This window comes from Carya illinoinensis, chromosome 3 (genome assembly GCF_018687715.1).
Source record: "Carya illinoinensis cultivar Pawnee chromosome 3, C.illinoinensisPawnee_v1, whole genome shotgun sequence".
Taxonomy (NCBI): Eukaryota; Viridiplantae; Streptophyta; class Magnoliopsida; order Fagales; family Juglandaceae; genus Carya; species Carya illinoinensis.
The window spans coordinates 46,854,109-46,867,835 of NC_056754.1; the positions used below are offsets into that span (position 1 = coordinate 46,854,109).

Consider the following 13,727-nt stretch of genomic DNA (forward strand, 5'->3'; position numbering starts at 1 on the left):
TTATTATTATTATTTATATGTAAAATTGAGCTATCAGTTTATGAACTAGCCCAAAAGTCTCTTTTGATTTATTTGTTATAGACTTGCAACAAAAACTAAAAGAACAAATAAATTAGTAAGGAACTAATAAATATAATGCCAATGCCAAGTAGAATTGATCTTTTCATGATATATATTAAAACGGAGTGTTAGGGTAAATATGCAACATCTAACATGCCCATTCATACACTTTGAGTGGCCCATCAAAGAACTCTAAGGGCCAACGTGGCCACTCGGCCTTGCCTCAACAAAGTATGGTCCAGGGGAAACTGTACCAATGCGATGGACTAGTGCTTCCTTGCTAACTCGATTGGTAAGATAGGTCGAAACTCCCACCACATGTGAGGCCTCTAGATTTTCACTTGAGATCGAACGGACATTTGAAGCGTCAGGACATGCAACACAGGGTTACTTGCCCCCATTGACATATAAGATACATGCATCTAGCATTATGCAATATTCGTAGTGGATAATTTCTTTTTTGCGTAGTACTATGCACCAAACTTATAATACTTAAATATTTAAAACATAATACACGCATACTTAACAAAATAAACATCGAAGTATGGGTCTCAAAAAATTGTAATCCCAAAAAAATTAAGACCGGGCTCCATAATTACATTACCAAAATACACTATTGAGCTAGTTCATCAAGGAACTCGTGTAACTTAGCTAACGATGCCAGAATATTGTCCAGAAATCTAACTATGGAAGTTATAAGCTTCACATTGCGTTTGCGACGTTTAGTCAACCTCCTTTAGTCCACTAATGTTCGCTTCATGCTCTGGTCCTGACACATCACCTACCATTTGGAAAAAATGATAGTTGAAACTACCACGGTGAGATTTGATTATAAATCTCAGCTAGTTAATAGGAAACTCCCTTACAAGTTAATGATGTATGCATGGTAGTAAAGACATGAATGCACAATCAAAGTCAATAATAAACATAACATAACTTGACATAACATAGTATGAAATAATAATCATAACATAACTTGATATAACATGACATAAAATAACTTGACATAACATGACATGAGCTGATATAACTTGAACTGAAACGTGAACTGAATTTGAAACTTAATATGACATGGGCTTGAAATTGAGACTTGACTTGACGTGACATAGCATGAACTTGAACTTGAGACTTGACATTAACGTGAACTTAAACATAACATTAACATGAACTTGAACATAACATGAATGTAAAATACATAAACTTAGAATCTTGTTCAATAAATTGAACTTGAGAATGAACGTGACATAATTGAACTTGAACTAAAACTAAACATGAACTTAATGTGAATTTGAACATAACATGAATGTGAAATACTTGAACTTGGAATCTTATTCAATAAACTGAACTTGAGTATAAACGTCACATAACTAAACTTGAACTGAAACTGAAACTGAACTTAATGTGAACATGAACATGAACTTTGAAACATAATGTGAACGTGAACTTGAATATAACATAAACACGAACTTGAACTGGAACTTAACTTAACATAAACTTGATTTGAGTTCTAACAATCAATATGATTTTGCAAGTGGTTTCATGAAGAATAGTGAATAATCAGAATGAGTCTACCTAACGTATTCCATTGGAGATACTCAGACAATCAAAATGATTCCATCATGAATATTTTAAATCACGTACCCTAACAATCAAAATGATTACACCTGGAATATTTTATAATACTTTGACAATTAGAATGATTACATCACGAGTATTTTAAATTAAATACCCTAACAATTAGAATGATTACGTTAGGAATATCTACATAACTGAATTTGAAATAAATTCTGACTATCAAAATGATTTCGCCAGAACTACCTCACGTGAAATATGAATGGAGATGCACAAACAATCATAGTGACATGACTGACTTAACATGACTTGAAAGGTTGTTCCTGAGATACACAAACTGTACTCAAAATGAAATGTGACATGAAACAAAGGGACAGAGATCCTAACGTAGCATAACATGACATGAACATAAGATGATAGACATGACATACTTTAAGACATAAACGTAACATAAAACATTTTTTAACATGGCGTATATGTAACAGACAATATTTTATAACATGACATAACATGTAATAGATAATATTTCATAGCATGGCATAACATGTGATAGAAAATATTTCATAACATGGCATAATATGTGACAGTAAATATTACGTAACATGACATTCATAATGTGACATACTTGCAATAGATGGCAACATGTGATAGAATATAATGTATAACATATAAGTATTTCATGACAGAATAGTTTGTATAACAGATAGACATGTGATGACATGACATAACATGGCATATATAACAACATATGGACATAAACTGTAGTTCCCTTAGGCATCACATATACACGATAAATTAATAGTAAGTTAAGAGCTAATTTACCTCGATGGTTGCATTTTACGTAAATAAAGTGCAAAATATGAGGAATTGTAAAAGGGTATTTTAAAAGTTAACAATTTAATTACTAACAATTAAAAGCATGTAAAAGAGACAACTTATGGTAAAATTATCATTTTACCCATAACTTAAGAATTTTATATCCTAATTCCAAAAATGATCAAAATTTACATTTCTTATGTAAATTTTATTTTGAACTCAAATATCAATTCAGAAAAATTTAAAACAATTCACAACCATAGGAAACTCACTATGGCTAAAACATTCATATGCCATTTCTCTTGATTTTTGTTGCAATTTCTCAAAACTCTTGATTAAACCAAAATTTTGCAACAAAGATCTTCCTATCCTAAGTTTAAAAACATACTTAAAATGTCTCGTAAGAAAAAGCTAATTATCAATACCAAACTTTTTGTGAAATGACCCAAACTTTTTAACAAAAAGCAAACCTTTTGAATCACAAGTTTTGACTTTAATCAAAACATCTCTAAGAATTCCAAAAAATCAAATCTTACTTCTAACATATTCATAATATCATCTTAAGATCAACTATGCTTTAAATCATCAAACAAAAGTCACCAAAAATCATAAAACAACACTTGGAGTTTTTGGTTTTACACAAAATCGAAAAACATAAACTTTTTCTCAACTAACTTTGATCAATCTCTTGATCTATGACTTAAAAAGATGAGATCTTCAAATTAAACATCACATGGTTTAAAAATGTGTCTTAAAAAAGATCCAACCATCAAATTTAAATTCAAATGGCTAAAAATCAATCAAACATGGATCTAACCTAAAAACATCAAATCTTAAGCCAAATTGATCCTAAGCCAAATTGATATTTAGTATTAATTTAAAACATATAATTTTCTATGCAAAAAAGTTGAATGAGCCATTTGAATTAGGATCATCCTAACATCCTAACATGCAAATAAGAGACTTAGGATCATCAAATAAAAATATCAAAACCTTTGGAGTAATATCAAACTACGAAATATTCAAACTTTCTCTCAAAGAATGGGGTGAAGAAGTGATGAAAGGGAGTGAAGAATGAGTTTCTAACCAAGAATGGGGTGAAGAAGTGATGAAAGGAAATGAAATGTGTCTTGCACGAATTTAGTCCTCTGAAGGAGGAAGGCATGAGCTTGAATGACCCTTGATTGGATGTGCGTATGTCACATAAAGTGAAGAATAGTGAGTGGCATGGACTGCATGGAGCAGCTATGAGGTATGGAGAGTAATGAGGTAGATTTCTCCTTCACATCAAGACACTATTGGGTGCAGCCAAGGTTAGTGGTTGACCTGTCATGTGGGGGGGGGGGGGGGGGAGGGGAACTTCTTCAAGAAGCTTTTCCAAGATGGCCAAATTCGTGGGCCTTAGTGGATCTCAACCAAGAGGGCTTCAATTTTGGGTTTAAAGGGGGATTTGGTTAGGGTTTAAGATGTTATCAAGCCTAAATTTAATTTTTTTTGGCCCAATCAAATTTTCAAGATTTAAAAGGTTGGATAATGATGTCATAACAAGAATTTAATAAATTAATAGCATGTGAAAGTGATTTAATCAAATGATTAAACACAGTATTAGAAATTGGATCAAAAAGGGTTTAAAGGCCAACTTTAGGGTTTGGGAAAACCATTTAGGGTTTCAGTTTTAACCAAGTTTTTAGGGTTTCAATTGGATTTCAACTATTTAGGGTTTTACTAGGGTTGAAACCAAGAGGGTTTGGCACAATTTGGTTGATTAGATAAAAGAATAGGATTTTACTTAGGTGGCATGATCTCACACCTTAATTCATTCACAATTCATCTCATGGTTCCTCTTTGTACCAATTATCTAATACTATTCACCAAGTGTCACTAAGATATTGTCAAGTATCTAAATAAAACTTATCTAATTTAATTTAGGCATTCCAAACTGTGTTTTTAAAAACACTGCACTAGGTGCTACTGTTAAGCTTATTATTCACTCCAGGAAGGTGAAAAATAACCTTTGCATTAAAAAATCCTAAATATTCATACGAATCTAACTATGTAATTCATTTATCAAAATTCAATCCCGTAGTGCCTCAAAAAAAGTAAAATATGTTTTCAAACAAGCGTATTGTCCGAAAACTAAAAATGAGATTATTGCATCATATAATCATAAATAATCAATTGCGTCAATTGGAGCAAACAGTAAAACATTCTAAAACTTCTAACTATCTTAAATAAATAAAATCGTACTTCTGACACCATAGTGAGAGATAACACTGACTATACTAACAAATTAAAATCTATGCAATTAATTGATTCGTGAAAACTTACGGAGTTTTCACGAGATTCTTAAAACCTATAGAAATTCCACTGCTGGATTTTTAGCAGGCCATTACACCACATGTCTCGTGCCTAGGAGGGGTGACAACATTAAATGCACTGAAATGCCTTCTCAAGAGACATGCCTGTGTCAAGTTGTAAGGGTCAGAGGCCTAGGAGGGATCACAAAATTAAATACAGTAATGAGCCCCATTAGTATACGCAATGATGTTAGGCCACCAAAAGGAAGGAAGGGCCACGACAACACCATGGGCAAGATATAGGGAAGGAAAAGTGAGCTTGTAGGTATGATCCTTTTTCTCTCCCTTTAGACACTCACACATATATACATCCTAAAGAATATCAACTGACTTGGGCATTAGATGTGACGCCCCCAAATTTCGTTTGGGATCGGACGGACATTTGAAGCGTCGAGACATGCAACACAAGGTTACCTGCCTCGTTCATGACATATGAGATGCAATGTTCCTAACATGCATCTAACATTATGCAATATTCGCAGCGGATAATTTTTTTCTTTAGCAATACTATGCACCAAATTGAAAATATCCCAAATGCTTAAAACATACTTCATACATAAAGACCCATTGAGTAGATCACAACACTAGTCCAAAATGGTTATGATCCAAAAAATACTAAAGATGCAACTCCATTGTACAAGTAGTAATTTACGTTAACTACTATATTAACATTGACGTTGCACCATCGCTTAGTCAATTGTGTCTAGTTGATCAGCTCCTGATTCTCCTTCAGGTCCTGTAACAAGATCTACCAATCGGGGGGAATGGTAGTTGGGACTACCAAAGTGAGATTTGATTACAAATCTCAGTAAGTTAACAAAAAATTTCCACACAAGCTAATGATGCATGCATGACAGTAAAAGCATAAATACATAATCAAATTCATAAGTAATTAAAGCATAACTTGGTGTACAACATGGCATAATTGACATAACTTAAATTGAAACATGAACTGAACTTGAGTTGACATGAACTTGATCTGAAACTTGATTTAACATGAAAAATACATACTCCACAGTTGTTGTGACCCCATGTATTCTACGTGTAAATACATACTCCACAGTTGTTGTAGCCCCATGTATTCTACACAAACTGAATGTATTCAAGATGAAACGTGACTGAAAAACGAAAGGACTGGAGCCCTGACGTAACATAACGTGATTTGAACATAACTTGAAAAACATGAATAACTTGAGATAGAAACATTTCGTAACATAGCATAACATATAATAGACAACATATTTAACATGACATACTTGTAATGTACAGTAATACATGACAGAATATATTATGTAACAGATAAAAATTGATGACAGAATAAATTCTGTATAATAGACAATTACGTGATAACTTGGCATGGCATGACATATATGATAACATACATACATACATTGTAGTTCCTTTACTTAGCACACATACACAGTAGACTGCTAGTAAGTTAAAAGCTAACTTACCTCGATCTCCGCGTTTCTTATAAAACTTCAAGTGCGACCACGAGGAACTGTAATTAGTGATTCTAAAAGTTAGAACTAAATCACTAAATATTTGAAATATGGAAAATACTAACTTAAAGAGTAAAATTTTCATTTTACTCTCTACATGTGGAAAAATGACCGTTTTACTCATAACTTAAGGATTTTGCGTACTAACTCTAAAAGTTTCTAAAATTTACATTCCTCATGTAAATTTTGTCCTAAACTTAAATATCAATTCAGAAAAATTTAAAACAAAATACAACTATAAAGAACACACTATGGTTGAAACATCCATAGGCCATTTCCCTTTATTTTTGTTGCAATTCCTTCCAACTTCAAAACTCATGCTTAAACCAAAATTTTGCAACAAACATCTTCCAATCCTAAGTTCAAAACCATACTTAAAACATCCATTTAGAAAAAGCTAATAATCAACACCAAACTTTTTTCTAAAAAGATCCAAGCACTTGAATCACAAGTTTTGACCTTAAATCAAAACATCTCCAAGAATTTCAAAAATCAAATCTTACTTCTAACATATTCATAATATCATCCTAACATCAACCATGCTTTAAATCATCAAACTAAAGTCACCAGAATCACAAAATAAAATTTGGAGTTTTTGGTTTTACACTTAGTCCAAAAACAGAAACTTTTTCCTCAACTAGTTTTGATAAATCTCTTGATCTATGACTTATAAATATATGATCTTCAAACCAAACCATTACATGGTTTAAAAAGATGTCCTAAAACATATACAAGCTTCTAATTCAAGATCACATGGTTAGAAATTAATCAAAACATAAATTTAGCCAAGAATATCCACACTTTGGCTTATCTGAATATCTCTTTGCATAAAATTTCATATCTTTGAAACTAACATCAAATATCTTCAAAATAATAATATAAAATGTATATAAGATGTTTAGGATCCTCCAATAAAATTATCAAAGTCATTAGAATAGGTTTAGACCACCAAAGAGTTAAACTTTCTCAAAACAGAAACTGTTTTTCCTCTTCCAGTTTCTAAGTTTTTAAATCTAAGAAAATCTTTCATCAAAACCTTTAATCATGCAAAAATCCTCAACCAATAGTCATATATACATGTTAAAAATACTCCATAAAAATTTCGGACCAATATCTATCCATTAGCTTGGTCAAAAACTCCAAACTATAACATATTCTCCAGTTTACCTCCTAGAATGACCTTTCTATAGTTTATACAATATTTTACTAACCAAATGATCTTCAAATGGGGAAAATAAGATATCCATGTAAACTAGACTCAAAAAGGAACAACTTATATGAAGCAGACTTTATGATAAAACACTTACAATAGCTTCGAAATTGGCGTGCAAAATACCTCCTAAAAGCTGTCCGAGAGAGAGTGTTTGATATTCTTTCAATGGAAAGTGTAAATGAAGATAATTTCATAGGGAGAGGTGGCTGGAGATAATTATGGATGAGATATGGAAGAGATGAGGCTGGAGTTGAGAGTTGAGTGTAGTTTTCTCCTACCCAAAATATCTATAAAAGATTATCTCATAATATTCTATCCAATAGTATCTACAAAAATCAACTTAAGATATTTTTATCTAATAATATCTATAAAAATCAACTCAAAATATTTTTACCCAATAATATTCATGAAAATTACCTCAAGATATTTCTTTTTATCCAATAATATCTACAGTTTTGAACAGACGTTTTATCCAAAAATATGAAAAAATGTTATTGCGCCATAAGACTTTAAATAGCCCTCCGAGTCTAATGGCACAAACCATAATACATTTTGACACTTCTAACTATCTCCAATAATCAAAAACACATTTCTGATACCATAGTAAATAATAACACTAACTATGTAGTTAGACAAAAACCTATACGATTAATGGATTCGTGAAAACCCCATAAGTTTTCACGAGGTTCCTAAAGTTAATAAAAATTTCACAATTGAATTTCTAGCGGGCTGTTACATTAGAGGCTCCCCCTTTGGGCCAAAGAAGCTCAAATTTTGTCCCTAAAAAATGATGGAAGGTGTTTACCTTTCAAACCCATTCGAACGATATATGTAAGAATGAAAATTTTCATTCCTAATAAAATAACTGTTCGAACATATTTTTTAATGTTTGAACAAAATAAAATAAACATTTGATCGAATATTATATCTAGTCAAACGAGAATTTGGCACGTTAAGTGACAAAATTTAGCAGGGACATTGACTTATCATTTGAACAACATATAACAACTTTCAAACGTCATGGTTAATCAATGTTTAAACGGATATTAAATATGATCGGACGGGAAATTGGTGGGGTAAGTCACTAAATTTAGCATGACATTGGCAACTTACCATTGGAACATATCATTATGCCTCAAAAAATATTTCATTGTTTATATTTAGTTATATGCATGTATTGTAATGACTTTATATATATATAAAATATGTATTTTGTAGCAAGAGTCAAATACCAATTATGATATGACAAAATTCTTTGTCTTAAGTGTAGGAAAAAATTATTGCTCTACGTTCTAAATCTTCATCAAATTAAAATTCCTCAACAAGTGATGTTAAAATTTTTACTAAAGTTCTGGGTCCATATTCAAGATTTTTGAGGAGTTTGGGTCATTGTATCAAGCCTTCTAGCTCTTCTATATCGTCCAACAATGCCTCCAACAACTCTAGAGTATTGGAGGAAGCGAGGTCTAAGATTGAGGAATTGAGGACGAGACAGAATGAGTTAGAGGCTCAATTGTCCCAACGAGCATACATGTAGATGCGAATGAAACAACAAGAATAGCAACAAGAGGCGTTCAATAGAGAGATGCAACTCTAAATGCAGAACAATTCAGGCTTCCAATCAATTGATTTATTTATTTGTTTATGTTTTCGTACGATGAACACTAGTACTGTTTTATTTAGTTTGAACAAAATGGAATGTGTTTTTTTAATATATTATGTTTGTGTATTTGTTTTTTTGTTATTGTGTAAAATCAATTTTTTATTGTTTGAATGACAAAAAAGCATTCGAACAAAAACAGTCAAACAATTCAAACAATGAAATAGACCATTTGAACATTCTCCATAAGAGACTTTTGAACAACAATCGTAAATCTTTTGAACATAAAAAAATGTTCAAATGCTTACTAACTACATCAAATGCATTTAAACATATTTGTTTGTTTGACCACCAAAGCTAACCTTCAAACAGGTTTCTGTTTGAAAAAATTTTGTTTAGGTCAACTACTCATGAAGTATTCATTTGAACATAATTATCCAACATTTATTTATTTATTTATTTATACCTATCTTAACTTGAAATATTTCAAGCTCTTTATTTCTATAAGACGATGTTAATTGGAGTGTTTTCATCAAATGAAGTAGTCTTGATCAAATGATGGATGCCAAACTTATACCATCATCATCATCATGTTCTAGCATCCTCTCATGCTTCAAACTCTTGAGGTGGTGATAAGCATCTATATTGCAAGCATGAGTACTTGCATCATTAATCTTCTCTCCATAACTGAGTAAGAGATGGTTGTAACATCGCAGCAAAACCTTCAAAACCTCTTTCATGGATGGCCGCATAAAAGGCTGTATGTGAGTACAATTGATTCCAAGTTTGAAAACACGACACATGGAATCCATGCAACAGTGTTCCTTGACCTCCTCCTCCAAGGCATCAGCTATAAATTTGTCTTCTTGAACATATCGCCATGCCCATTCTGCAAGAGATGTGTGTTCATCCCCCTCATTAGCTTTCCTTCCTGTTGTCAGCTCCAAAAGGATAACTCCAAAACTATAAACATCAATCTTCTCATTCACTCGTTTTGTACGAGCATATTCTACAGGTTCAAGTTAACAACAACAAGAAATAATAAAAATCTTGGGGATTATATTATATAAAAAATGAAACTTGGGAAGTTTTGATGTTATACCAGGAGCTATGTAGCCGAAAGAGCCTGCCACAGATGACATTGTAGTAGATTCTCCCTCCTTCATCAGCATCTTGGCAAGACCAAAATCAGCTATCTGTGCATTAAACTCGAGATCTAAAAGGATGTTGCTGGACTTCACATCTCGATGAACAATAGGTGGTGAGCAGTCGTGGTGCATGTAGGCGAGCCCTTGAGCAGCCCCAACTGCTATATGCAACCTCTTAGGCCAATCAAGGTAAATATGATGGACTGAACCTGAGACAGTTGATGCTTTACTCTTCCCATGTAGCCACTGGTCTAGGCTACCATTTTTCAAATACTTGTAGACAAGAAGCTTTGTGTTGTCACTAGAGATGCAGCAGAGCAATTTCACTATGTTGGAATGTCGAATTGAACTCAGTATTTTGACTTCTGCTAGAAATTCTTTTTCAAGCTTTTCTTCAAGCTTTTTGTTATTCCAGATCTTCTTCACAGCAACACGATCAAGTGAATTATTAAAAGAAACACAATATACCTTCCCTGATCCACCGCAACCAATGACATTCTTTTCTGTCAATCCTGACAAAATGTCTGATTCTGTGAAATTTAGATTCTGGAATTGGATGACGTTCCATGTGGAATCCGATCCATGCTTTCTTTTTCCATAAGCTCTGATGATAAATAATGAGATTAACAAACCTAGAACAACTGCCATGACGAGACTTATAATCCAAGCCATTAATTGGTGTGAAGTTTTGCTTGGATTTTGAAGTTTTGAATTGCAATTGTTGATGTTTAATGAAGGACGATTAGCACAGAGGTGAGGATTGTTCAAGAAGCTTTTGGCATATGCATCATTTTCGAATTCAATTGGGATACTCCCACTCAGATGATTGGAAGAAAGATTGAGGGAAGTGAGCTTCAAAAAGCCAAGTTGCGGTGGAATTTGGCTAGATAGTTGGTTTTCTGACAAATCCAATTCCAAAAGGCTTGGTAAAGAACCAAGTTTCCCTGGAATCTGTCCACAAATTGCATTTCGGCTAACATTTAGAAAATTAAGGGCTTTCCATGATATAATATCTGATGGAAGGGAGCCCGAGAGCTGGTTCCGATCAAGCAAAAGAGTTATCAAATTAGGAAGAATTGTTAATTCTTGAGGAATGGTGCCATTCAAGAGGTTATTACTAGCCTTAAGAACCACCAAATTCCTCCAGGAAGAAGGTCCCTTTGGAATTTTGCCTGAAAACATATTATTGCTAATCTCCAATCGTGAAAGATTTCGTGACAATATCTCAGGAAGCTCACCTATAAAAGAATTATCACTTAACATCAATGTTCCCATGTTCTGTGATGTCCATAGGCCGCTAGGAATAGAACCAGAGAGCCGATTGCTGAAAACACTGACAATAAGCAAACTGCTACAATTTCCAAGAGACTTTGGCAATTCACCGTCAAGGTTGTTTTTGAAAGCTACCACTCCCAACAACCTTCCATTGTCACACAAGTGTTCTGGTAGCTGGCCAGTAAGCATATTGGTTGCAACCTGAAACTCTTGAAGCATTGAATACCGACCAAAGTCTGGAGGCAAAGCTCCTGAAAAATTGTTGCTAAACAATTTGAGAACTATAAGCCCTGGAAGACGGCCAATGCTATCTGGGATTTTTCCAAACAACTGATTGCAAAACAAACTCAGACTTGACAGTTTTTTGAGTTTTCCAAAATCATTTGGAACTGTCCCAGTCAAATTATTTTCAGAGAGATCAATGATGTTTAGGTTCAAAGCTTCAACAACTTGAGGAATCTCCCCAGACAAATTGTTTTTGTAAAGATAAACTATACGTAAATTCTTTGGCATGAACAAACTGCTCGGAATTTTCCCAGTCAGATAGTTCTTAGACAAATCCAATTTCTCCAGTGAAGTCATCTCTCCAATCTTGTCAGGGATTTCCCCAACCAAGTTCATATGAACCATCCATAGAACCTTCAGTTTCTTTAGCTTGGTAAAATTGGAAGGCAATCTTGGCATCATCTTAGAATTCCATGCCAATCCTAGTTCTTCAAGATTGGATAAGTTTCCAATCTCTGGTGGTAAAGAACCGATAAACTGACACGCATAAAGTTCAAGTGTCCTTAGTTCCGCCAACTGCCCGATAGATGATGGGATGTTTCCAGAGAAGTTATTGCCTCCGAGGTTGAGATTGTGAAGTTGAGCCATGCAATGAATATCATCGGGGATGGCTCCAGCAAAGTAGTTTTGTGAGAGGTCGAGGCCTTCAAGTTTGGAACAGTTATATAGAGCTCTCGGGAATTCAATTGAGCTGAAGTAGTTATCCGAAAGATTAATGGCTTTAAGGTTCTTGAGGTTGCAAATAAAGGATGGGATTGTTCCATAGATGTTCTTGCTCTGGAGGTACAGTTCAGTGACTGAGTCATTGAAGCAAGAAATCCCCAGCCAATTACAATGGGAGGAGGAGTTCCATGGAATCCAAAGGCTAAGAGAATTTGGGTTTTGCCAGTGTTGCTTTAGGTTAAGCAGCACTGCTTGTTCTTGAGTACTAAGTTGAGAGTTGGCATGGCTGAGGAGGAGAAGAAGAAAGATCATGAAGAAGTTGGTGTAGAGAGAGAAATCAACAAATGTTGGGATTGTCCTCGACATTTTGAGGTTGAGTTCGTTAGCTTTGGTTTGAACTCTGATCTCAATGTTGGTCTTTTTAACATATGAAAATCAGTAAAAAAGATAATAGGCAAAAAGAAAACGAGGGTCGTAAAATTCAAAGAAGAGGGACACGATGTTCTTAATTGTAGGCCCCTTTTGGAATTCGTTGTTGACCAATAATTAAAAAGTCCAGTCCAATTGTCTAGCCAGGCTCCATTATATAAAGAGTAATGCTACATACAGTCACTTTTACGTACTCTCTGTGCACTCCACTGATATGATTGGTTGAATTAATTTTTTTTTTAATACACAACTAATTATATCACTGGAGTGCACAAAAGAGTGCACAAAAGTAACTGCACATAGAATTTTTCTTATATAAAAGCCTAGATAATCAAAACGATATCTTTTTTTTTTTTCTTTTTTTTAGTTAGTAGTTAATTATTGTCACCAAGTTTCTATGAGTATACCATAGTTAGGTAGTAGGATGTGGTTACTGTACCCTCAAGTCCTCGTTTCCAGCGCCTTAATCAATGGAAAAGTATAAGGATAGGATCACATTAGATGAGAAGTTTTAATTTTAAATTAAAGTTAGAAGATAAATAAAAATTTATTTATTAATATTATTATTATTTTAAAATTTAAAAAAATTTAATTAAAATTTTAAAAATTAAATTATTTATTATATTTTATATAAGAATTTAAAAAATTTATAATAATAAAATAAAAAATTTATATCTTATCTTAATTGCCAAACTTACCTAATCTTCGTCCATATGATAAATATTTTAATTTTTTTAATATTCGAGTTGAATTTAAATAAATAGATATGTAAATAGATTTTTAGTGCGAGTTTCGATTCGATTCGAT

General features: G+C 33.1%; 1 protein-coding gene across 1 annotated transcript; it reads right to left on the minus strand.

The window, feature by feature from the left end:
- Positions 1–9,528: 9,528 nt before the first annotated feature.
- LOC122305711 (receptor-like protein kinase 5) lies at positions 9,529–12,869 on the minus strand. The gene is made up of 2 exons (XM_043118271.1): positions 10,223–12,869; positions 9,529–10,129 (listed from the first exon to the last, which is right to left on the minus strand). The coding sequence occupies exons 1-2, from the start codon at positions 12,855–12,857 to the stop codon at positions 9,672–9,674; spliced, it is 3,093 nt and encodes a 1,030-aa protein (XP_042974205.1). The 5' UTR covers positions 12,858–12,869; the 3' UTR covers positions 9,529–9,671.
- Between the last annotated feature and the right edge of the window lie 858 nt (positions 12,870–13,727).